This window comes from Carcharodon carcharias, chromosome 28 (genome assembly GCF_017639515.1).
Source record: "Carcharodon carcharias isolate sCarCar2 chromosome 28, sCarCar2.pri, whole genome shotgun sequence".
Lineage (NCBI taxonomy): Eukaryota > Metazoa > Chordata > Chondrichthyes > Lamniformes > Lamnidae > Carcharodon > Carcharodon carcharias.
The window spans coordinates 34,995,982-35,022,851 of NC_054494.1; the positions used below are offsets into that span (position 1 = coordinate 34,995,982).

The 26,870-nt window shown below is 47.1% G+C and overlaps 1 protein-coding gene across 2 annotated transcripts; it reads left to right on the plus strand.

Annotated features, from left to right (window-relative positions):
- Positions 1-25,600, plus strand: slc29a3 (solute carrier family 29 member 3). Of its 2 annotated transcripts, none has more exons than XM_041176464.1 (6): positions 1-87; positions 14,885-15,205; positions 16,835-16,917; positions 20,718-20,944; positions 21,840-22,002; positions 23,761-25,600. In XM_041176464.1, the coding sequence occupies exons 2-6, from the start codon at positions 14,951-14,953 to the stop codon at positions 24,434-24,436; spliced, it is 1,404 nt and encodes a 467-aa protein (XP_041032398.1). In that variant the 5' UTR covers positions 1-87; positions 14,885-14,950; the 3' UTR covers positions 24,437-25,600. The 2 variants fall into 2 exon arrangements, with proteins under 2 accessions (XP_041032398.1, XP_041032397.1); XM_041176463.1 differs by lacking the exon at positions 1-87 and adding an exon at positions 6,279-6,390.
- Positions 25,601-26,870: the final 1,270 nt, after the last annotated feature.

Sequence of the window (26,870 nt, forward strand, 5' to 3'; positions counted from 1 at the left end):
TCTTGTCCTTAATGTATTATTGAAAATGTGTTCAGTGTTGCTGTGTTATGGAAGTACTGGTAGATTTGCTCCAGTGTTGACCAGAAGGTAATGTCTCTAGTTGAATAATTGTTTGCTCTTCAAACAGCAGTCATTAAGTGTATAAGCATGAAGATTTCACTGGCAGTTCAATATTGAGAGAGACCTTGATGTTATTAAGTTCTGGGTAGAGGAGTTGCTGTCGGCACCAAGCTCTTCGGTATCCTATATCCACACAAAAAAGGTGACCTCTGTTTGTCTCAATTAGGGAAATGCCTTTAATATATAATGTTAAATAGGAAGAGGCTTGTGTGGAGCTTAAATGCCAGCATAGAATAATTGGCTGAAAGGCCTGGTTCTGTGCTGTAAATCCTATGCAATTTAGATGTGGATTTAAATCGGCCTCAGTTTGCTGTAGCGAAGAGTTCTTTTATCGCGAGGCTCATCATTGGGTGGGATTTTCCAAGATTTCCCATCGCGGGCGGGACAGAAAAATTTGGAGAGCGTCCATAAACCAATTTTGTCCACTCTCCAAATTTTCCCGTCCGACCTGTGATGATGCCCGTCACTGGCAGGGCCAAAAAATCCTGCCCAATTGTGTATGTCCAAGACAGATTGACAGATTTTTAGATATTAAAGGCATCGAGGGATATGGGGAAAATGCCATTGAGGTAGAAGGTCAGCCCTGATCTAGTTGAATGGCAAAGCAGTCTCAAGGGGCCAAATGGCCTACTCCTGCTCCCACTTGCTACGTTCCTATCTTAGTATTAGATAGAAAAAGCAGCTTGTGGTACTGTCTAAAGGGCTACTGTCTCTACTGGCTTCATGGGGTGGGACTAGTCCCTGTTAGTGTTGCTGCAGGATCAGAATCACAGAATGATGCAACATGGAAGGAGGCCATTGAGCCCCTCATACCTGTGCTAGCTCTTTGAAGGAACTATCCAATTATCCCATGCCCCTGCTCTTTCCCCATAGCCCTGCAATTTTCCACTTCAAGTATTTATTCAATTCTCTTTTGAGGGTTATTATTAAGTCTTCTTCCACCTCTCATAGACAAATTTAAAATGTTACCTTTTATTGCCCGTGATCAAATATATTTGTATGTGGATCTGTGTTTTCTTACTCTCTGAGTGATTGAGTCAATTTTTAAATAACCAAGCAGCAAGCTTTTGCATTTGAAAAGAAAAAGGTTGGTTTATTTTCCCCACACCCTTTTCCCTGGAAGTTAATAAAATAACAATGTCTCACTCATAGTTTCACACACGTACAAAATTAGTTACAGGTGAAGGTAAGATGGTAATTATAAAAATGGAATTTCACTCGGTCTCTGTTTCGGTTCAGGCCTGTTGCTTCGTACTCATGTTGTTAGGTTGACTAAAGTGAAGGCTTTGAAATTGCAGATATATCTCAGCAGCTGCGAAGGCCCCTAAAGGTGATCTGGTTTCTTAGGTAGGCTTGAAGACCGGAACAGGGCATGGGAGGGAGTGTCCTGGTGTCTCTTTCAAGCTACAGGGTTATGGCACTTTAACTGGTAGTTGATTGCAGCAATCCATCCAGGACCTCCCTCTCTGATAATATTCAGTCTCCCTGAAGATGTTTCTGAAAGGCAGTTTGTATCTTCTGCTATATATTTAGCAGGGAACCAAGATGGCCACTCTATCATATGACCTCACATCAGTCAAATCACGGTCCCGAATAAGGTATTGTGGTAATCCCATTAGGCAGTTGGATTCTTCTCCCGCCTGTGGTTTCAGTGCGCTGATATCTTTTGTTTTCTGAAAAGGTGAATTCACATTTTTTACAACCAAGTTGCCAGCGAAGCTTTGTTTATCTCCTAGTCTGACAAACGTTGAGTTAATATCAGAACGAGGATCTTCTCGAGAGATAAAAGTAGTTTATTGAACAAAACTGTCTGGCAATTTCTCGGGGGCCATCTTGATATTCAGTCTTTTAAAGTGTAGTTTTTAAAAATACAGTTTTTTTCTAAAAGTCTCACAATATCATCACATGACACATCTCTTCCTCCCCCCCCACCCCCCCATTCAAGCAGTGTATTCCAGTTCATAACAACTTGTTGTGTAGAAAATATGTTTCCTCATATGGTCTCTGATTCACTTTTTACCAACTCACAAACTCACTTGGAAAGAATTTAAGAATGTTAGGTTTTATAAGAAGATGGTTATGTTTTAAATTACCTCTTTTAATTCAATGTAAAAAGGAAGCATATGACCTCCTGTCAGTTCTGCCAAGCATAAGCCAATGTGTGTGAGAGAGAGAGAGAGAGAGAGAGAGAGACAGGGGCAGCAGCTGGAATGGTCAGCAGAGGGGAAAGGGCTATTTCCCTGTTGGCTACCAGACAGAATCCAAGTGGAAAAGCTGGTCTCTGGTCAAACAGACAGAACCCATGGACATATAAGGATACTGGAAGATTTGTCCCTGATATGGCCAGGGTAAGGAATCACCAGGGTGATTCCAATCTATCTTTGTAACTGAAGTTCCTCATCCCTGGAACTATTCTCATGAATCTTTTCTGCACTCTCTCTAATGCCATCACAATCTTCCTAAAGTGTGGTGCCCAGAACTGGACGCAATACTCCAGTAGAGGCTTAACTAATGTCTTATACAAGTTCAACATAGCCTCCTTGCTCTTGTACTCTTTGCCCCTAATAATAAAGCCTAGGATTCAGTAAACTTTATTACCTACTTTCTCAACCTGTCCTGCCACCTTCAATGACTTATGCACATATACATCCAGGTACCTCTGCTCCTGCACCCCTTTTATTTTATATTATCTCTCCATGTTCTTCCTACCAAAATGAACCTACCAAAATTTATATTTCTCTATATTAACCTTCATCTGCCATTTGTCTCCCCATTACACTAACTTGACTATGTCCTTTTTAAGTTCTACACCATTCTTCTCACAATTCACAATGCTTCCAAGTTTTGTATCATCTGTGAGTTTTGAAATTGTGCCTTGTACACAAAGGTCTATCTCAATAATATTTATCAGGAAAAGCAACTGTCCCTTGAGGAACTCCACTACAAACTGTCCTCCAGCCAGAAAAACATCCATTAACAACTAGTCTGTATTTCCTGTCACTCAGCCAATTTTGTATCCATGTTGCTACTGTCCCTCCTATTGCATGAGCTATAACTTTATTCACAGGTCTGTTGTGTGGCACTGTATCAAATATCTCTTGGAAGTCCTTGTATACCACATCAACAGCATTACCCTCATCAACCCTCTCTTTTACCTCTTCAAAAAACTCTCAAGTTGGTTAACCACAATTTTCCCCTAACAAATCTGTGTTGGCTTTCCTTAATAAATCCACATTTGTGCATGTGACTATTAATTTTGTCTCGTATTGTAGTTTCCAGAAGTTTCCCCATCACCGAGGTTAAACTGACTGGCCTGTAGTTGCCGGGCTTATCTTTACACCCTTTTTTGAACAAGGGTGAAACATTTGCAATACTCCAGTCCTCTGGCACCACCCCTGAGTGTAAGGAAGACTGGAAAATTATGGCCAGTACCTCCACAATTTCTACTCTCACTTCCCTCAGTCTACCTTAGATGCACGTCATCCAGTCTTGGTGCCTTATCAACTTTAAGTAAAGACAGCCTCTCCAATACCTCCTCCTTATCAGTTTTAAATCCTTCAAGTGTCTGAATTACCTGAGTGGCACCTTCTTCCTGGTAAAAACAGATGCAAAATATTAATTTAATACCTCAGCTATACTCTCTGCCTCCATATGTAAATCCCCTTTTTGGTCCCTAATCAGCCCTACTCTTCCTTCTGCTGCCCTTTTTCCATTTATATGCCAATAGAAGATTTTGGAATTTGGGATTTCCTTTTATGTTAGCTGCTAGTCTCTTTTCATTCTTTCTCTTTGCTTCTCTATATGCTTTTTCACCTCCCCTCTGAGCCTTTTATATTCAGCCTGGTTCTTAATTGTATTATCTACCTGACACCTATCAATAGCACACTCCTTTTGGGATTTTTTTTTGTGATTTCCCATCAAAGCTCTTTTTAAAAGCTATCGGTCTTGATGGACATTGTAACAGATTTCCATAATTACTCAGTCAAAACCCTCCAACATTTTAAAAACCTTTATCAAGTCTCCTCTTCACCCTCTCTCCTCTAAGGAGAACAATCCCAGCTTCTCCAGCCTCTCCACTTTCTTACTGGGTGTACTCAAGTCTTACCATCACAGACAAAAGCAAAATACTGCAAATGTGCAGGAGGTCTGAAATAAAAGCAGAAAATGCTGGAAATATTCAGCAGGTCAGGCAGGCCTGTGAAGAGAGAAACAGAGATAACGTTTCAGGTCTGTGACCTTTCATCATAACTGGAAGATGTTACAAGGTGAAGGTGAACAGCTTTTAAATTGATACTGAGCTAGGGAAAAGGGTCAGGAAAGGAAATGATTGACCTGGAGGACAGGAGCGATTGTATAGCAAAGGTGATATTCGGACTACAAGAACAATAACTTGAATTTACATAGCACCTTAACTGGATAAAATATCCCTAGGCACTTAACAGGAATTTTTATCAAACAAATATTTGACACTGAGCTAGATGTTAGGACAGATGACCCAACCGTTTGATTAAATAGACAGGTTTTAAGGATTGCCTTAAACGAGGAAAGGTTTAAGAAAGGAATTCATGAGGGTTGGGGCCCAGCCAGCTGAAGGCACAGTTGCCAATGGTGGAGCAACGGAAATTGCAGAGGTACAGGATTGGAGGAGCACAGAGATCTTGGGGATAATAAGAAGACAAAACATGGGTTCAGAGGAGGTGTAAAGGTTACAGCAGAAGAGGAGAGGGGAAGAGAAGCATGTAAAACCTGGTATAGCGAAGAATGCACAAACAGAGTGATATTATATTTTGTCAATGAACAGTGAGTGTGTATCAGCTCCCGCCTGCACCAGTAATTTGTTAAGTCAATCCATCATATAAATTATCTAATTATCTTGCAGCTGCCAAGTGGGAACAGGCACATTTGTTTATAGTGAGAACATGCAAATTGTGCTGTGCAATGCAAAGCAGAACAAATGTTAATTAATTGTTCTGTCAGTGCTCCCCATCCCCATGAGTTTGCCGACTGTGGTTTGTGCTTTATATTCTGAATTTATATTTCTGCATTAATGGTATGGGGTTTGCACAGAGCAGTGAGATAAACGTGAAAGTCCCCAAACAGAGTGCCTTAAGCACATTGAACCATCCCAAGGAGCTCCCCAGGAACTTAATGGACAATAATTGACACCAACGCGTATAAGATGATGTTAGGGCAGCTGACCTAAAGCTCGGTCAAAGAGATAGCTTTTAAGGAGCGACTTAAAGGAGGAGAGAGAGGTAGAGAGGCGAGGATGGCCGAGGAGGTCAGTCCAGAGTTTCAGGCCGAGGCAGCTGAAGGCGTTGGCCACCAACGTTGGAGTGAATAAAACGGGGAATGTGTAAGAGGCCAGAATGGGAGGAGTGCAGAGATCTCCGAGGGTTGTAGGGCTGGAGCAGGTCACAGAGTTGGGAAGGGGGCGAGGCCACGGAAGGGTTTGCGCGTGATTCTAAAATAACGGGGCATTGTCGGATCAGGAGCCAACGTTGATCGGTGCTTTTACGAGGGAACACCGATGGGTTTCAGCATTCTCAGTCGGGTTTCTGGAACCCCGAAAATCAGTATGGTTCACAACGGGCAGAAAAACCAGGGTTGGGGTTGGGGTTGGGGTTGGGGTTAGGGTTAGGGTTTGGGCTGTGAATCCACATTCCGGCTGCCTTTGGAGATCCACAGATATGGACCGATGAGCATGTAGGGACATAGTTGCATGGGCTGCTCTGCTGCCTGGACATTGTGAAAACTGGACTTCAGACTGCACTGGGATTATCTTCATCTCTGCAAGGGAAATCTTGAAAAAACCAGAGCTCAAGTTGCAGGTTGCTGACCTTTCATTCTGTTTTCTGGAGTATTTGCAGCATTTTTTTTTTGTTTTAATTTCACTAAATAGACAGGGAGAGCAGCCCAATGCCAACTGTACAACAGGAAATGTAGAGATCCTGGGAAATCTCAGGATTTGTTTGAACATTTGTGCAGCGAGAGGTTGGGGGGGGCGGGGAAACCGCCCAGATCCGGATTGCAGCCTGCTGATTGGCTGGTTGCTGCTGGGGGCGGAGAGAGGGGCGTAAACTGGGCCGAGCGGGGCCGGAGGCCGGGAGGCTGGGAGCGTGCGGCGCGGCGTTTGGCGGGCGGCGCGGCGCGGCGCGGCGTGGCGTGGCGTTTGGCGGGCGGCGCGGCCGGCGGCGGGACTCCCGCACCGACTCCGGAGGCAGCGATGGGCCGATAGCCCCAGTGCGGAGCTCGGCGACAGCAGCCGGGGTGAGTGGCGGAAATCCGCCTCCAGACCCGCTTCCAGTCTCTGCTCGGGACCCTGGCCTCGGCTCCGGGTCTCTCTCTGTCTCTGTGTAAACCTGCACAATCCAAACAAAGTACAAAGGGGGGGTCTGTGTCCCCCTGGGCTAGAGACACGGGGGTGTCCGTGTCCCCCTGGGCTAGAGACACGGGGGTGTCCGTGTCCCCCTGGGCTAGAGACACGGGGGTGTCCGTGTCCCCCTGGGGTAGAGACACGGGGGTGTCCGTGTCCCCCTGGGGTAGAGACACGGGGGTGTCCGTGTCCCCCTGGGCTAGAGACACGGGGGTGTCCGTGTCCCCCTGGGCTAGAGACACGGGGGTGTCCGTGTCCCCCTGGGCTAGAGACACGGGGGTGTCCGTGTCCCCCTGGGCTAGAGACACGGGGGTGTCCGTGTCCCCCTGGGCTAGAGACACGGGGGTGTCCGTGTCCCCCTGGGCTAGAGACACGGGGGTGTCCGTGTCCCCCTGGGCTAGAGACACGGGGGTGTCCGTGTCCCCCTGGGCTAGAGACACGGGGGTGTCCGTGTCCCCCTGGGCTAGAGACACGGGGGTGTCCGTGTCCCCCTGGGCTAGAGACACGGGGGTGTCCGTGTCCCCCTGGGCTAGAGACACGGGGGTGTCCGTGTCCCCCTGGGCTAGAGACACGGGGGTGTCCGTGTCCCCCTGGGCTAGAGACACGGGGGGTGTCCGTGTCCCCCTGGGCTAGAGACACGGGGGTGTCCGTGTCCCCCTGGGCTAGAGACACGGGGGTGTCCGTGTCCCCCTGGGGTAGAGACACGGGGGTGTCCGTGTCCCCCTGGGCTAGAGAAACGGGGGTGTCCGTGTCCCCCTGGGCTAGAGACACGGGGGTGTCCGTGTCCCCCTGGGCTAGAGACACGGGGGTGTCCGTGTCCCCCTGGGCTAGAGACACGGGGGTGTCCGTGTCCCCCTGGGCTAGAGACACGGGGGTGTCCGTGTCCCCCTGGGCTAGAGACACGGGGGTGTCCGTGTCCCCCTGGGGTAGAGACACGGGGGGTGTCCGTGTCCCCCTGGGGTAGAGACACGGGGGTGTCCGTGTCCCCCTGGGCTAGAGACACGGGGGTGTCCGTGTCCCCCTGGGCTAGAGACACGGGGGTGTCCGTGTCCCCCTGGGCTAGAGACACGGGGGTGTCCGTGTCCCCCTGGGCTAGAGACACGGGGGTGTCCGTGTCCCCCTGGGCTAGAGACACGGGGGTGTCCGTGTCCCCCTGGGCTAGAGACACGGGGGTGTCCGTGTCCCCCTGGGCTAGAGACACGGGGGTGTCCGTGTCCCCCTGGGCTAGAGACACGGGGGTGTCCGTGTCCCCCTGGGCTAGAGACACGGGGGTGTCCGTGTCCCCCTGGGCTAGAGACACGGGGGTGTCCGTGTCCCCCTGGGCTAGAGACACGGGGGTGTCCGTGTCCCCCTGGGCTAGAGACACGGGGGTGTCCGTGTCCCCCTGGGCTAGAGACACGGGGGTGTCCGTGTCCCCCTGGGCTAGAGACACGGGGGTGTCCGTGTCCCCCTGGGGTAGAGACACGGGGGTGTCCGTGTCCCCCTGGGCTAGAGACACGGGGGTGTCCGTGTCCCCCTGGGCTAGAGACACGGGGGTGTCCGTGTCCCCCTGGGCTAGAGACACGGGGGTGTCCGTGTCCCCCTGGGCTAGAGACACGGGGGTGTCCGTGTCCCCCTGGGCTAGAGACACGGGGGTGTCCGTGTCCCCCTGGGCTAGAGACACGGGGGTGTCCGTGTCCCCCTGGGCTAGAGACACGGGGGTGTCCGTGTCCCCCTGGGCTAGAGACACGGGGGTGTCCGTGTCCCCCTGGGCTAGAGACACGGGGGTGTCCGTGTCCCCCTGGGCTAGAGACACGGGGGTGTCCGTGTCCCCCTGGGCTAGAGACACGGGGGTGTCCGTGTCCCCCTGGGCTAGAGACACGGGGGGGTCCGTGTCCCCCTGGGCTAGAGACACGGGGGGGTCCGTGTCCCCCTGGGCTAGAGACACGGGGGGGTCCGTGTCCCCCTGGGGTAGAGACACGGGGGTGTCCGTGTCCCCCTGGGCTAGAGACACGGGGGGGTCCGTGTCCCCCTGGGCTAGAGACACGGGGGTGTCCGTGTCCCCCTGGGCTAGAGACACGGGGGTGTCCGTGTCCCCCTGGGCTAGAGACACGGGGGTGTCCGTGTCCCCCTGGGCTAGAGACACGGGGGTGTCCGTGTCCCCCTGGGCTAGAGACACGGGGGTGTCCGTGTCCCCCTGGGGTAGAGACACGGGGGTGTCCGTGTCCCCCTGGGCTAGAGACACGGGGGTGTCCGTGTCCCCCTGGGCTAGAGACACGGGGGTGTCCGTGTCCCCCTGGGCTAGAGACACGGGGGTGTCCGTGTCCCCCTGGGCTAGAGACACGGGGGTGTCCGTGTCCCCCTGGGCTAGAGACACGGGGGTGTCCGTGTCCCCCTGGGCTAGAGACACGGGGGTGTCCGTGTCCCCCTGGGCTAGAGACACGGGGGTGTCCGTGTCCCCCTGGGCTAGAGACACGGGGGTGTCCGTGTCCCCCTGGTCTAGAGACACGGGGGTGTCCGTGTCCCCCTGGGCTAGAGACACGGGGGTGTCCGTGTCCCCCTGGGCTAGAGACACGGGGGTGTCCGTGTCCCCCTGGTCTAGAGACACGGGGGTGTCCGTGTCCCCCTGGTCTAGAGACACGGGGGTGTCCGTGTCCCCCTGGGCTAGAGACACGGGGGTGTCCGTGTCCCCCTGGGCTAGAGACACGGGGGTGTCCGTGTCCCCCTGGGCTAGAGACACGGGGGTGTCCGTGTCCCCCTGGGCTAGAGACACGGGGGTGTCCGTGTCCCCCTGGGCTAGAGACACGGGGGTGTCCGTGTCCCCCTGGGCTAGAGACACGGGGGTGTCCGTGTCCCCCTGGGCTAGAGACACGGGGGTGTCCGTGTCCCCCTGGGCTAGAGACACGGGGGTGTCCGTGTCCCCCTGGGCTAGAGACACGGGGGTGTCCGTGTCCCCCTGGGCTAGAGACACGGGGGTGTCCGTGTCCCCCTGGGCTAGAGACACGGGGGTGTCCGTGTCCCCCTGGGCTAGAGACACGGGGGTGTCCGTGTCCCCCTGGGCTAGAGACACGGGGGTGTCCGTGTCCCCCTGGGCTAGAGACACGGGGGTGTCCGTGTCCCCCTGGGCTAGAGACACGGGGGTGTCCGTGTCCCCCTGGGCTAGAGACACGGGGGTGTCCGTGTCCCCCTGGGCTAGAGACACGGGGGTGTCCGTGTCCCCCTGGGCTAGAGACACGGGGGTGTCCGTGTCCCCCTGGGCTAGAGACACGGGGGTGTCCGTGTCCCCCTGGGCTAGAGACACGGGGGTGTCCGTGTCCCCCTGGGCTAGAGACACGGGGGTGTCCGTGTCCCCCTGGGCTAGAGACACGGGGGTGTCCGTGTCCCCCTGGGCTAGAGACACGGGGGTGTCCGTGTCCCCCTGGGCTAGAGACACGGGGGTGTCCGTGTCCCCCTGGGCTAGAGACACGGGGGTGTCCGTGTCCCCCTGGTCTAGAGACACGGGGGTGTCCGTGTCCCCCTGGGCTAGAGACACGGGGGTGTCCGTGTCCCCCTGGGCTAGAGACACGGGGGTGTCCGTGTCCCCCTGGGCTAGAGACACGGGGGTGTCCGTGTCCCCCTGGGCTAGAGACACGGGGGTGTCCGTGTCCCCCTGGGCTAGAGACACGGGGGTGTCCGTGTCCCCCTGGGCTAGAGACACGGGGGTGTCCGTGTCCCCCTGGGCTAGAGACACGGGGGTGTCCGTGTCCCCCTGGGCTAGAGACACGGGGGTGTCCGTGTCCCCCTGGGCTAGAGACACGGGGGTGTCCGTGTCCCCCTGGGCTAGAGACACGGGGGTGTCCGTGTCCCCCTGGGCTAGAGACACGGGGGTGTCCGTGTCCCCCTGGGCTAGAGACACGGGGGTGTCCGTGTCCCCCTGGGCTAGAGACACGGGGGTGTCCGTGTCCCCCTGGGGTTGAGACACGGGGGTGTCCGTGTCCCCCTGGGGTTGAGACACGGGGGTGTCCGTGTCCCCCTGGGGTCTGGACACGGGGGGGTGTCCGTGTCTCCCTGGGGTCTGGACACAGGGGGGTGTCCGTGTCTCCCTGGGGTATGAATGGGTATTACTACAGTATATAACTGGGATACATGAATTATGTAACTGTCACTGGATACATTAAGCTTGTTACCAGATTACTAGGACACAAATGTTCTTGAGTGAATTTGTGAACGTGACATTGACCACATCCCCACTCAGATCTCTAACTATGTGTCTGTTGTCCTCTGAGAAGCTTGTGACATATTTTCTCAGCCTTATTTCCCCCCCCACCCCCCCCAAGCTTCCAGAGTCTCCTTGTTTTCTCCTAAAGGCCTGGGAAGTGCAGTTTGTGCAGTATGACTACAGTTTTCCTAGAGAGCAATAGATCGGTATATGAGTCTTTCTCATAATCAAAATTCAACCTTAACAGGTTTGTGTATATTCTGAATTTGCATTTGTTTTGCTTAAAAAAAATGTATCTGAAGGGGACAAATGTGCAGGACTATAAGGAAAAGGAATTTAGGGATGGGGCTTAATTGGCTTGCAATTATACTAGTTACAGGCATTGACTGTTACTTTAGTAACTTCTAGTTACTTTTGTAAGTTTTCAACTTTGTTCATTCAGCTCATGTTTGAGCAGCCCTTATAAAGATTACCGGAGGAATTTGAGCACATTGTTATTCTCGATTCTGTGAACTTCCCAATAAATCCATTGTTCTACTCAAACTTTCCTTTCAAGTTGAGTGAGGTGACCATCACACCTGTGCCAACTGAGTTCTCTTCCTGAACCGTTTGGAATTATCATCTTTCTCCCAACCTGTTAAACTTTCCTCTTCATCTCAATGTTTTTTTTTTCTCTTTATTCTTTCACGGGATGTGAGTGGTCACTTGTTGCTGTGGGTCTGGAGTCACATGTAGGCCAGACTGGGTAAGGACAGCAGATTTCCTTCCCTAAAGGACATTAGTGAACCCGATGGGTTTTTTAATGATGATCAACGATAGTTGGCATGATCACCATTACTGGCTCTATCTTTTATATTCCAGATATATTATCTGAATTCAAATTCCACCAGTTGCGGTGGTGGGATTTGAACCTGTGTCCCCAGAGCATTAGCCTGGGCCTCTGGATTACCAGTTCTGTGGCATTACCACTACACTACCATCTCCCCCTCTGTTAATTTCGTAACGCTTCTCAAACCTCCTGTTTGGTGTTCTCTGATTCCTAGTGCAATGTTTTGGGGGCTTTGATGGCGTGGAATGTTCTGTAAAAGCATGAGAATAGTTTTATTTTGTTATGTTTATCTTGGCAGGACAGATCTTTTACTTCAGTCTTGTTCCTCGAGTGTGATTATTTCACTATATTGTGCCATTAATGTGAAAATGTTACTCATTTTAGTGTCAAAGATTAAAGCGAGAACTTGCCTTTAGTCAATGAAGTGTTTTAGATCTGGTGAAGAATTTTTTGGTGATGCTGGTAGAATTGTAAATAATGAGCAGGACTCCCGGAGAACTTCCGAACTTGGCTAAAAATACTGTCGTGGGATCTTTTGCATCCATCCGAGAGGGCACTCAGAGCTGCGGTTTAAAATCTTGTGCAAAAGATGACACCTCCAACAGTATAGCACTCCCTCAGTTCATTAATATACTGGGAGTGTCAGCCTAGATTCTGTGATGGAACTTCTGAAGTGGCTGTTGAGCCCACAACCTTCTGGAATGCCAATATTCAGCCCGGGTTAATGCACGGCTGGCTCGTTATCGCAATTTACAGGAACAAACTTGCGAGCAAATTATAAATCTGTTTCATTCCCTTATTGCTTTAGCTTTCATCTGTATTACCCATGAGTTTTGCAAAGAGAACGATAGCACTGAGCATTGTGACTCTGACTGACTGTTGGGAACGTGTCCCAACCTGACCACCCACAGCAAGACACTTTTGACAAGTTCCTCATCATGTTTGTGCAGAGCATAAATATCAGACCTGTTGGGTCTGTCCAGTGACTTGTTACTATGCTGTAAATTCTGAGTAATCACTTTTAGTTCACTTTTACTAAAAAAAAAATGCCTGAGTAATTTCTATATTTCAATTGTATAGTGCACTGGTGGAACTAATTCTGCTTTAGCGGGGTCTAGCGTGAGTCTGATGTGGTTTCATTATGAAATGACAGCATCAGCAGAAACCGAGGGCACGATTTTTACCTCGTCAGGCTGGCGCGGTGGGTGGGCCTGGGAATGGTCGCCAGTCCGCCCGCGATCGGGCCGTGACCACGGTTTCACGCTGGCTGGCCAACTAACGGCCACGACAACGCTGGGCACTGCCAGGGGTGGGAGAAGGGCAAGCGCAGATGTTTGAGCGTGCGAGCGGGTCCACTTAAAGGAAGCTCCCTGAAGGCACAGACCTGCCTCGGGGAGCTAAAGATTTTTAAGACCATAAATGAAGAATTTAAAAATGTAAACAACATGTCCCCTCATGCGACATGAACAGGGAGACATGTTATAAATGAGATTTCAACATTTTTATTTAATTTTCTTTTTAATTCCTGTTGGAGACCTCACCCCGCCCATGGGTGAGGTTTCATTAAAAAAAATCCAAAAGCCGCCTGGCCTTTACGCCTGCCCCGCCAACGGTGTGGATGAACGGGCAGCGAAAAATCCGATTAAATTCATTGGTTCAAGGCCTTAACAGGCCTCTTAGTTGTCGGCGGGTCCGCTGCTGCCTCTTGTGCGCGCCCGCCAAGCGAAATATCGCGAGAGCGCCCGACATCATCGCGCATTCTTTTACTCTCATTCAGGTCGCGCCCGCCCTACGAGAGAGAAATTCTTCCCCTAGGGACACAACCTCCTGACAGTTACTGCACTGGCACGTCAAGCCCCGGAGAGAGGCTTGAACAAGTCGAGCAGAAGTGATACCACTGATCTGAGCGGACGTGTGCCAGTGAATAGTAGGGCATGGATTTAGCAAGTGCTTTTTAAAAGTGCACTAAAGCAGCTGCCATTTTTTTGGGGGGGGGAGGGGGAGAGACATAACTGAGGTCACGCTCAGGTAAGTGCTTCACATGCTCGTCACCAAACACATTTTGACACTGACCCGCAAAAGGAGAAGTTAGATCAGGTGAGTGAAAGCTTGCTCACAGAAGGAGGTTTCAAGGAGGGTGTTGAATGGAGGAGAGAGAGAGGCCGAGAGGTGGACCGGCTTAGGGAGGGAATTCCGCAGCTTAGGGCCCAGGCAGCTGAAGTCACAGCCGCCAATGATGAGGTGAAGCACGTGGAGGATGCGCAAGAGGCCAGATTTGGAGGAGCGTGGAGACCAGGGAAGGTTGTGGGGCCGGAGAAAGTTCCAGAAATAGGAGGGTTGAGGCCATTGAGGAATTTGAAAACAAGGATGTAAATTTTAAAATCGAAGCATTATGGGACTGGGAAGCCAATGTAGTTCAGTGAACATGGGTGAAAATCGGTGCAATTTAGGATCCAGGCAGCAGAGTTTTGGATGAGCTTTAGATTATGGAGGGCGGGAGGCTGGTGAAGGGAACATCGGCCAAGGCTGTCGAGTTTCAGCAGCAATGAGCTGGGGCTGAGATAGTTGATACCTAGAAAGGCAGAAGCGAACAGTGGAAAGGAGCAGAAAGAGTTTCACATCGTTTGTAAAGAAAGACTAGTGGCATCGCAGTAAGTGGCGAGACCCTTTGAAGAGACTCTGCTACCCTGCCAGGGCAGGTTCAGAGCCTGAAAACGTTGAGCAAGCATTGTTGGTCTAACAGAAGATTCTGTTGTAGCAACTCCCCGTAAGAAATAGGAGGCCATTCGACCTCTTGTGCCTGCTAACTTTGGAGGTTTCATTAAATAATGTTCATCATAAAAATAGTCAGCCCATTCGAGTTACCTGTTTGCCACACACACTTCTCAGTGATCTTGAATCTGGTCCATTTTAAATCCAATTTTTAACAGCTTATTTTACTCCTAAAACGATGAAGATTTTCTTTTTCCAAAGTTGGTTTCTTTTCTTAAAAGCGTAAATTCTCAGATAACCACACCAGAATGAAAACCACCCATAATACACCTGGTTTGACAACTTGTGACCTAGTTTGGTGTTGGCACTGAATATTGGACCAAACAACAGTATTGCATTTCCCAGAAGAGTGGCAGAAAAAAGGATATTAGGGACAGGGGTGTTAGAAATATAGTTTAATCCATCCTGGGTCCACAGGCTAGCGCTGTTTCATCATGGGCGAATGGAGTTGTGACTCCCAAAGGACTAGTACAAATGATGAAATTCGGTGTTTAAGAGGTTGCATTTAACATGGAGCCATCGGCTCGTGGTGAGTATCTGACTGTTGTATTCACATTGTCTTCTGTCTAGTTTATTAACCCTCTCTTTCGTTTCTTACGTTGCATTTCAGCCTTAGGAAACTCAAAAAGAGGTTGTCAAGGAGAGCTCCACAGGCATTGGCTCCACTTCAGAGACAATGGAAAGTCAAGACTCTTTGTACAGGGCCCATAGCTCACAGACAGAAGAGGAGGATCCTCTGATCCTCACACCATTAGTCAGAAATCGCTTCCACGAGGCTCCTCCCGATAGGTTCAACGGTGTGTATATAATTTTCTTCTTCCTTGGGATTGGCTCCTTGTTGCCATGGAACTTCTTCTGCACGGCAAAACACTACTGGTTGTACAAGTTGAGCAATGGGACAGATCATTCTCCCCAGCACAATGACCTTGGCGTGAGTATCACTGTTTTGTGCCATTGTGTCTGCAGTAGCTTTCATTTGGAGTATAATGTCATGTGGCGTAGAAGTTATAATACCTGTACTGGGTTAGCTACCCACCTTGCATGAGTTTAATTCACAAACAGTGGGTTGTTAGTCCAGGGGGAAGTTCCCATGCAAGTCACACACCACCCTGACTCAGAAATATATTGCCGTTCCCACAATACTGTGTCAAAACCCTGGAGCTCTTTCCCCAACAGCACGGTGGGCATATCTATGCTACATGGAATACAGTGGTTCAAGAAGGGTAATTATAGCTGGGCAGTAAATGCTGGCCTAGCCAGGGACACCCACATCCCATGAATGATTAAACAGAAAAATCCCACTGCAGCAAATTAAACTGAATCCAACAAACATGCTTTAAAAGAGACAAGATTGCCATAAAATCCCAACTCGTTCATTTAATTTAAAGGCAGGCTGCCACTTTGACCTAAGCGTGACCTTAGCCCCATGTTCTGTGGTTGAGTTTGAAAGTGGCCTCTCGCTTGCACCACTTTCTCAGCTGCTGGTGGGCAATCAATGCAGTTGCCCAGGAAAAACAAAAAGAAACCTCAGACTCGAGGCAGACCCACCGAATTCAACTCCAAATCTTATCAAAAAATTGACAAGGTGAGGATCGTCATTACTCAGCATCTGTCCAACAATATCCTCTCCCCCCAGTTTCCTGGAATCAATCAATACTTTTTCTTTTCTCTCTCCTTTCATGTTTTTACCAGCTCACTCCCATCAGCAGTTTTATAGAATTTAGGGCACAGAAAGAGGCCATCCAGACACAGAAACAGTATGTCCGCCTGTCCATGCTTCCTCCCCAACTTCGTTACAGTAAAATCATCTATTCCTTTCTCACGTACCCATGCTGTTCGACTCAGCCACTCCTTGTGGTAGTGGTTTCCACGTTCTCAACACTCTCCGAACTTTCTCCTGAATTCCTTATTAGATTTACTGACTATCTTCTATTGAGGTCTTGTGGCGCAGTGGGCAGCAACCCTGCCTCTGAGCCAGGAGCTCTGGGTTCGTGTCTCACTCCAGGACTTGACGGCCAAGGAAGATGCATTCATAATGTGGCTAAACTGGTTGAGTATCAACCTGCAAATCCTTCCAACGCACATCGATGGCAGGTAGTAAGATCGGGAGAGATTCCTGGTCAGCCATGTGATGGAAAGAATGGTTGGAGCCCTCTCCCATCACTATCCATAGCTCCAGACAACAATATACATGTTAAAAACTGCATGTTGCCACTGCAACTCGGACTCCCTGAATGAACTAACACACCATTACCCAATATTTATGGTTCCTTGTTTAGGACTCCCCTACAAATGGAAACATCTTGTCTACATCAAGCCTGTCTGCATGATCATTTCAAAGGTCACCAACAGGGCACCCCTCAGCCTTTTCCTTCCTTCCTAGAGAAATGAACCCCAGTTTGTTCAGCCTTTCCTGATAGTTATAACCTCTTCAGTTCTGGTGCTGTCTTTTTTTCACCACCTTAATATCCTTTTAGTAATATGGAGAGTGGTATGGTCCAGTGCACTAAGCACTGCAGCAAATTGGTGAAGCTTATGATTGTTCTGGTTCATTTTCTAGAATTATTTTGAGAGTTACCTATCGCTTGCATCAACTCTACCCTCTGTGCTGTGCCTGGTGATTAATTATCTCCTAGTGAACAAGTAAGTGTTGGTGACAGGATCTGACTCCTCCTGGTTCCTGTTTAACTGGTTTTGACAAAATGTTGCATAGTAAGATAGATTGCAATTCATCACAGCTGTAGTTTTGTTGATCCTGTTTGAGAAGATATTTTGGGAGAATATCGTGCTGCCATAGAAATTCCAACACCACTGTCTCTGTGCCAGTCCTGGTCCGAAAGAGCTCCCCATTCTGTGTTTCTCAAATTTACTTCTCATTCCCAAATAAACATTTTGATTGGCTTCAATCACCATTTGTGTTGATGCATTCCATACTCCAATGTACCTTTGCAGGGGAAAAAAATCTTCCATTTCCTTCTTTACTGTAGAAATATTCCACTATTTTTCCTCAACAACTCATTGCTGTTGACATAATTTATTAACCTCCCCTTAACATTTACTTCTTGGTTGAATAGATCCTTAGTTAATTCTTTCTCACTCAGATTATATCCTCTCCTCCCTTGGTTCGGGCAGAGATCACATCATATGGAAGATCAGCAAGTTCATGGATTACAGTCTGTGCAATCTCCCAGACCAGCCTATCATTCTCAGATTCTTCCAGATACACACTGGTGACACCAAGCTCTACCTCTTCAGGGTCTCTGACTCTCTCCATAGTTTCTGTCTTGGAAGAACACCTTCCTCAAGTTGAACAATGGAAAGATTCATCTTTGGCAACAGTCACAGTCTTGGGCTGTAGCAGACTGTTCAATGTGTGAGTATTACTGAAAAGGGAGACATGCTGTTGAAGCTTTTCATTCTGTACTCAGGACAGATAAAAGAATGCCAAATTTCAAAGAGAAGCAACAGTTCATACTGCAAGAGAAAAAAGTGCTGATAGATTATAAGTGTACTCTGATTGGACAAGGCATTGCCATGGAGAATGCAGCAATTATTGTCCCCCATGCTTTTGTTTAATTCAACAAAGATGCAATGCCTGACAGCAGTTCTCTGGTACTTTCCTCATGGCAACACCTTGACTAATCAGAGTCAACTTGCCAACCAATCAGCACCATTTTCTCATGCAGTATAAATTGTTGTTCCCTTGGAGATTTGGTATTCTTGTGTTTGTCCTAATGAGTGAGAGACAAAAACCTTCAACACCTTGTCTCTTTTCTTTTTGCAGCAATACTCAAGTTCTACCAAGCAACCACTGTTTAGTGCATCGTTCAGCTTCTAACTAATTTTCCAACCCTGCCCAATCTAAATAAACACGTGAAAGTGGTTAAATCCAATTGGCCTCGCAATGTTAGATGATTTGTTCTCCCACCTTCGCACATACAGCATGTGAGCATTGGTTGTGAAGGGACTGGCTATGTTAGTAGTAAATCTTATCCAAAACCCCGGCTGCTCATGGCCTGCATCCTGGGAGGTGAGTTTGTAAAAAAGGTTATGTTTGCTGAGTGCGAAGTTCTCTTCCTCTTTGCACTGTCTTTGTGTTCAAAGAAGTAAATTGGTGATTATAAGCCTGTCAGTAATATCAACATAAATTGACTCTGTAGCCATTCAAAAATTACCCATGTTTGTCTTGGCTTTTCAAGTGCTCTCCCAGGTCGTGCATATTGCGCCACCTCCCACTTTCCTATTTTTGGAAAAGATTGTTTCAATGATGGGAAAAGCTGGCATTCTGTGATGCACCAAAGGGAGAGGAGCTGCTGGTGGTGGTGTGGTGCCTCTATTAAGGGCTGACTTCCTGAAGGAGGCAGTAAAACCTGTGTTTACCTCAGCAAATATTCCTGGAGGATAAGAACCATGTAGGTCAAAGAGGAAATGGGTGAAAAAGAAGCAAACTTAGTGACTGACAGCTGGGGTGGGTTGTGAGGAAGGGCAGCCAAGGTTAAGACAATCAATTAATTTAAAAATAGGATGAAAGGTGATAGGGTGTTTATTCCAAAAGGGCCTCCTGACACCATACCTGTCTGAAGCCCAAACCTTTCATTTAATTTCATAAAGAAAAATTTGCAGCTCTATGGAAAGAATACTGGAGAGTAACTATTGACTAAATCTTTTAGAAAGCCAGCATAGGCATGATGGGCTGAATGGTCTCCTTTTGAGATGTATGATCCTATGATAAAATAAAATTGACCAATAAACCTTTTCCATTTCACGAGAGCCAGTGCAGACTCGATGGGCCAAATGGCCTCCTGCTGCACTGTAGAGATTCTGTGGTTCTGTGGATTTTTAAATTGTCCCATTATCCCAGCCGACACCCTTCAACCAAAATGGTATTAACTCAATACTCAGCTGACAGGTGCTTGTAGGCCTTGTTTGCTTCAAATTGATATTAACAGGACAAAACAGAAGTGACTGCACTTCAGAAATAATCCATTGGTAGTAAAGCACTTTAAGATGTGACAGGCTGTATATAAATGAAGTTCATTCATTTTTCTACGTTGAAGATTTTGTGGCTAGGTAAGCAAGATGATGGATATTGGAGAATTGTATAGAAATAGGTAGGGTTTCCAGCCCATAAATATGACATTCAGCCCAGCTAGTTTATGTCAGTGTTTATACTCCACACAAAACTCCTCTCATTTCACCTATCTCACCTCAACCTTTCAGCACATCTTTCTATTCCTCTTTCCCTCTCGTATTCACTTAGTTTGCTTCTCAATTGTATCGAGGCTGATTACCTCAAGCAGTTCCTGTGGCAAGAAGTTCCACATTCTGATCTCTCTATGACTAAAGAAATTTCTCCTTAATTGCCTATCTGAATTTATTGGTAACTATCTTCTAATTAAAAAAAATTCGTGGGCAGATAGATTCTGCTTTAAAAGATTTGAAAGTCATGCAGCAATATTAATTTGACTCATTACAAAGCAGGAATCTATCAAAGGATTCAATTGAACATCTCAGACATCAGGGCCCCAAAATATTTGACCTTTCAAGCTGCATAGTTTTTTAATATAATGTTGACCATTATACCTTCTCATTTGAACTGATTTTACTTCACCGAATGTCATGGTTAAGTGTGTGCGGATTTTACATACTTTTTATTCAATTACGGAATCAATACAGCACAGAAGGAGCTCACTCGGTCCATTGTGCTTCTGTCAGCTCTTTGGTACAGCTATCCAGTTGAATCCATTCCCTTACTCTTTCCCCAGAGTCCTGCAATACCTTCCCTTTCAGTATTTGCAGGATTTCCTTTTGAAAGTTACAACTGAATCTGCTTCCACCATCCTTTCAGGCAGATCCCACTCCAGATCTCAACTCTTTGCTTCATTTCTTTCTCCCCCCTCATGTCATCTCTGTCCTTTTGCGAATTGCCTTAACGCTGTGCCCTCTGGTTCTCCACCCTTCTTGCCAGTGGAATCTGTATCTGCTTATTTACTTTTATAAAAAACCATTCGTGATATTGAACAACTCGATCAAAACTCCCCTTAACTTTCTCCACTGGACAACCTCAGCATCTTCAGTCCATCCACATAACTGAAGTCCCGCATCCCTTGTACTTTTCTTGTAAACCTCCTCCGCACTCTCTCTCTAAGGCTTTGACACCCTTCTTAAAGTGTGGTGCCCAGGATTGGATACAATACTGCAGCTGAGGGCTAACCAGATTTGGCTTAACCTCCTTGCTTTTGTACCCCATTCCTCCAGGAGTAAAAATAAGGATGCTCTTTTAACAGTCTTCTCAGTGTGTCTGGTCGTTTTCAGAGGTTTTTGTACCTAGACCCCCTTTAGGATTGTACTGTGAATGTTCATTTCCTGCATTGCTCTTTGTGTGGGGACCTGGATTGGAATGGTTCAGTATTGTCTTTGCACATTTCTTCTTTCCATTTTAGGATCTCTGCTAAAGTCCGTGTGCTCTCTTCCCTATCTATCATGCTCATTATATTTTGCGTGACCACCATTCTGGTGAAAGTGGACACATCTTCATGGATATACGAATTCTTTGGTCTGACCATGGCCTGTGTGGTCATCGTTAGTGGAGCGTCCAATGTGTTTTTGGGCAGTATTTTTGGAGAAGTTGGAAGGTTTCCCATGAGGAATTCACAAGCTTTAATTTCAGGTAGGTTACAGCACAGGAACAAGTCATTCAGCCTAATTGGTCAATGCCAGTCTTTATACTCCTCCTTCGGACTCTCCTCCCACTCCTCTTCATCAAACTCCATCAATATCTCCTCCTGTTCTTGCTCATGTGTTTATCTAGCACCTCCTTTAATGTGGCATTGCTATTAGCCTCACTGCTCCATGTGGTAGCAAGTTCCACATTCTCTGAGTAATCTTTATTGAGTTTATTAGTGACTGTCTTATATGTATGGCCCCTAGATCGCCCCACAGAAGTGGAAACATCTTAGAACCATGGAACAGTATAGCACAGAAGGAGGCCATTCAGCCCATCAAGGCTGCTGTCTCTTTCGAAAAGCAACCTAGTCAGCCCCACACCCCCACTTTCTCCCCATATCATCCAGCTCTCTTTTGAAGGCTAATACTGACTCTGTATCCACCACTCTGTCAGGCAGTGAATTCCAAATCTGAACGACTCATTGTGTATAAAGCTTTTCCTCAAGTCATCTCCAGTTCCTTTGCCCATCACCTGAAATCTCTGTCCTCTGGTTATCAACCTTTCAACCACTGGAAACTGTTTCTCTCTATTTATTCCATCTAAAATAATCATGATTTTGAGCACTTCTATCAACTATCACCTTGCTGTTCTCTACTCTAAGGAGAGCAATCCCAGCTTCTCCAATATGGTCACATAATTATACTCCTTTCTCCCTGGAGCTATTCTTGGTTCTTCCCTGTCTTGATGGAGCATTTGAATGATGAAAAAGCCAACAGTTTGTAGCTCATAGTTTCTCAGCTGTGGAACAATTGCGTGTTTGCATTTACATTTGGAAAGATATGAAATGCTCTGTTCTCAATGAATGACTTCATGTTCACTTTTCTTGCTTCTTCTACAGGACAAGCCATGGGAGGGACGTTTAGTGCGCTGGCTTCAGTGGTGGACCTTGCTACTGCTGAGTCCATTTCCGACAGTGCACTGGCCTATTTTCTTACTGCTGACATTTTCCTCATTATCTGTATTGTCCTCTACATGACTTTGCCCTGGATCCCATATTCCAGGTAAGCATGTTTCTCCTTCTTTCTTCTAGCAATTGGAATCTCTCCATCATTTCCTTGACGATTGATATCGCAATAATTCCAATATGAATTCATGGGAACACCACAACCTGAAAGTTCCCCTCCAAGCCACTCGCCATCCTGACTTGGAAATATATCGCCGTCCCTTCATTGGTGCTGGGTCAAAATCCTGAAACTCCCTCCCTAAGAGCACTGTGGTGTACTTGCACCAGTTGGACTGCAGTGGTTCAAGAAGGCAGCTCACCACCACCACCTTGAGAGCAATTAGGGATGGGTAATTAATGCTGGTCTAGCCAGCGATGCCCACATCCCATGAATGGTGGGAGGATGCAGTGGTAACCCAATTTCAAGTGTGTACAAATCTACGACACAAAGGTGGCCAGGAGTACATTGGCAAGGGAAGCTCCCTTGAAGTGATTGGGAAATATCACATTGGTGCACTGAGTGTGAAGTGGAAAGACATTCCAATTATCATACGCAACATCCCGCACAGTGATTGCATTCTCTCCTCCAGCATAATTAATATGTAGGCAGCCGCTGTAAATCGTTAATCGGGTGTTAGTTACAATCCTATCAACTGTTGATTTGTTGTCACAAGAGATGAATGAGACTAATAGAAAAGAAAACATTCCTAGCCTGTTGTTTTCTTGCTTCTTAATCAATTTGGACACTTCCCTTTCATATTAATGACTGCGCTAATTATAATTGGCTGAATTAGTTTGTTCTGGCTCAGATGAGGGATGGTAAAAGTGTCAAATGGAATACTTTCCCACTTGTGTGTTGCACAAGTTAGCTATCGTGATGTGCAGAGTGAAACTCCCACAATTCAATAACACACTTGCATCAGAGTCCAAGTTAAATGCCACTAACTGCACCTTCGCATTTCCCATCAATTCAAAGTGGTTTTGTGTTAAGGACCAACACACATTGAGTTTTCCAGAATCCCTCTAGGCGTGCAGTCCATCAGAGTCAATTGTAATCCACTGTGCAACCAACCCTCGCTGTTGTACACTTGTTAACTGGTAATGTTATGGCATCCGATCAGACTTGATCCTAAATAAAACATTCCAGAAACTATAGTTCTTTTTTGTTATTGGGTCAGCTTACAACTTAATAAACATCTGTCTTAGAAAAAAGCCGAAATAGTTCGTGTTTTGCGTTTTTAGTGTCTGCAATAACTATCAGAAAGAAGGAGATCTGTATTTCCATTGCTCCTTATCACATTGCCAAGTGCCTCACATTGAATGAATTGGAGTATAGTGCAGATGCTGTTGGAAGCAAGATCTCACAAATGGCAATGGTCAGTTAAACTCTGTTTCACAGGATTGGTTGAGGACACAGAGCTGTGTCCATCGCTATATCTTGGAATCATGGGATCTTTCAAGTTCACTCAGACCACCACAGCAGGACAGGATCAGTGACAGTGCAGCACCACACTCACTTTAGCAACTTGGGGTGAAGACCTGGGGTGAGATTTGAACCCACAAATTTCACTGGCAGCACTCCCTTCAAACTGACACCACATTAGCTGCCAGGTTGAATTTCTAGTTACTTTCTCGTGACGTGTGGCATTAAGTCGATGAGCGCTTCGCAAAGAGAGAGTTTCCAGATTTGTCCATGTAAACGTTGCCTCTTTTCAGTAAGTTTAATATTAGCAAGATAAGAATGTATGTATTTGGCAATTATGTGTCCTTTCTTAATTTCTGCTTTAAACTTAACACTTTTGTCCTTTATCTTTAGCTACTACCTGAAGAGTCTGCGTGAGAGAATGCAACATAGTGGAGGTAACCATATTGACTCGCTCAGCAATGACACTACCTCCTTAAATGGCTCAGTTGGGAGTGTTTCCCTGGCTAGCAACACGGGCACTGTTCCTCCATTGAAGCCCATCCTGAGAAAGACCGCAGTCGTGGGCTTCAGTGTGTTCTACACCTTCTTCATTTCCATCATTATCTTCCCTTCCATCTCATCCAGCATCAAATCTGTTTCAAAGGACTCAGATAGCGTGTGGACCAATAAGTACTTTGTACCTCTGACCTGCTTCCTCCTGTATAACTTTGCTGACTGGACTGGCCGACAGATAACTGCTTGGATCCAAATCCCTGGGCCGAAGAGTAAAGCTCTTCCCATCTTGGTGCTTTTGCGGACCTTGTTCTTACCCTTGTTCATATTCTGTAATTACCAACCGCGAGAACATTTACACACAGTTTTCTTCAATTGGGATGTTTACCCTGCTGTCTTCATCTCTGCTCTGGGCCTTACCAATGGATACTTGGGGACTTTGCCTATGATTTATGGCCCAAGAATTGTGCCAAAGGAATTATGTGAGCCAACTGGTGTTGTGATGTCATTCTTCCTCACTCTCGGTCTTGCTCTCGGTTCTGCTTGCTCTGTTCTTGTCGTTCATCTGATATAGCAAAGAGTATTTGGATCAATTGTGAAATGTTAAATTAATTGAGAAGCGCAGTGGACCAGGATTGGACTTTCAGCCACCTTGTGGGGAATGTAGTTGGACTACTGGCCAACTGTACCATAAAAGGTTATCATCACTAGGCAGGGAAACGAACTCAGTATTCCGAGTTGTGTGATGACTCATTGATCAAATGGTGCCCTCTTGAGCAATCCCAGCCCAAATCTGATGGACGTTTCCCACTCTGCCTTTCTGTTCTATGTGTAACTATCGGGTCCCTGCTCATTAAGAAACGATTTACAGTTTTGTCAAACGAAGGGAAATATTTCCTGGGTGTTCCTTAGCTCTAATCCCAGGACATCAGTCCACATTGTGCAGCATTCTTAACCCTTCGTGGAGTGGGAGAAGAATAGTCAAGTCTCCCTATAATAACAGTGAAGGGAAGTGGTAGCCAACCCATCCACCTTTGGATTTGATTCCCTATCTAAGGACTTCAGGCAGAGTGTTTTAAACCCTGAGCCATCCCCGGCATACATCAGTTTTCATTAACCATGCAACCACCTGTATCCCTAGGGCTGATTCAAAGAAACAAAATTGTAGGCTTAGGTTTTTAGGCATCTATTTTATACTTTTTTAATCTTTTGGAGCACACAGGATGTGCTGTCAAAAGCAATTTTCAAAGTCAAATAGCTTCCGTCTTTCAAAGGGGATCAGTTTGTAATTGGACAACGTTTGGTGCTTTTGAAGTTTAAGAAAGTGAGTTTTCTTTCATTAGAACTTAAGTTGGTACGAATTCAATTTCTGGGATTAATATTGAGCTGACAGTCTATAAAATCTGGTCAGACACAATTATGAATTTTATTGGTTTACCATTAACCAAATGTATACACAACAAGCATTCTGGGGAAAAAAGCAAAAAATGTTGAAAGACTCAGCATCTGTGGAGAGAGAAACAGAGTTAACATTTCGAGTTCATATGACTCTTCTTCGTCTCTGATGCTCCACAGATACTGCCAGACCTGCTGAGTCTTTTCAGCATTTTCGGTTTTATTTCAGACTTCCAGCTTCCACGGTATTTTGCTTTTATTTAAGCATTCTGGAAATTTCACCTGGGAGACCAGTGTGAAAAAACTGCCAAAAATAAATACAGGTCTATTTTTAACATTTTAACTAAAGTTGGAGAACTGTTTCTTTATTCTCTGCCACATCGACTGGGCTGCTGTTTTGAATATGGTTCGGTGTTTCAAGTTAAACCACATTGGTTTGGTTAGGGGGCATGAGTTCAAACTGACAAAAGGAACATTACCATCACACACACACTAATTAACATTTGGAACAGATGTTCAGGTAGCGTGATAGTGAAAACCCTCCATCAGGCAAGAGTTTATTGTAGGGTGTTGGGACGCTACTTTCTCAATATGTGGGATTAGATGGGGGTGAATGCCTTTCTTTATCTGTATTCATCCTGCGCTCAGAGATCTGTTGCAGTGTTTTGCGCTCACTTCCTTAACCATGCACATGGTTAAGCAACATGGACCAAGTTGAAGCAGGTTGGCGATAGTGGTTGGAATGGATGCATCAGCCCAATTACTTAATAATTTGTGCTCTAATTTTATTATTTTTGGATGGGAAGACAGGCTACATGTTTCATGATCCCTCCTCATCTTGTTAATTGAAGATGTGTGTGAGAACTTTGCTGACCCTTCCTCTGGAGAAAGACATGAGTGCTCACTCTGCACATTCCATTGTGGTTGAGATTAGGAACCCAGCAAATGGAGAATCGCAGACCCCAGCATGTATGACCCCCAGCATGGCACTGCACATTGACACGCTAGTTCAAACGCTTCTAAATTATGTCCTCTGGTTTCCAGGGGAAAATATTTTTTTTTTTTAATTCTTTCATGGGATGTGGGTGTTGCTGGCAGGGCCAGTATTTGTTGCCCATTCCAAATTGCCCTTCAACTGAATGGCTTTCTGGACCATTTCAGAGGTCAGTTAAAAGTCAACCACATTGTGGGTCTGGCATCATATGTAGACCAGGCAGTTTTTACGCCAATTAATGATGCTTTCATGGTCACCATCACTGAGACTCAATTTCAATTCCAGGTTTTATTCATTGAATTTAAATTCCACCAGTTCCATGGTGGGATTTGAACCCATGCCTGGGGCAATGGATTACTAGTCCAATGACATTATCACTACTCCATCATCTCTCCTAACTATATGGAATTGTGGTATGTCATCCCAAAAACAGCACCAAGTGTACTACATAACAAAGTAGAATTTGACTTTATCACTCACTTGTAAACCAGTTGCTCCAACTATCGGGAATTCAAGCCCAATGTTATAGGCAAAACACCGGTTGTCTGTTTATATTGAAAAGTAGGTGGGATGCAGGCTCCCCCTTGCTTATGGGAGAATCTCTTCGCCATCCCCTTCC

Bases quoted from the DNA above. Each gene is read 5' to 3' on its own strand.
- slc29a3 (XM_041176464.1), top strand. From the start codon at position 14,951: ATGGAAAGTCAAGACTCTTTGTACAGGGCCCATAGCTCACAGACAGAA. The intron at 16,918-20,717 runs GTAAGTGTTGGT...TTTCCATTTTAG, and splicing joins AATTATCTCCTAGTGAACAA to GATCTCTGCTAAAGTCCGTG. The intron at 20,945-21,839 runs GTAGGTTACAGC...CTTCTTCTACAG, and splicing joins TTCACAAGCTTTAATTTCAG to GACAAGCCATGGGAGGGACG.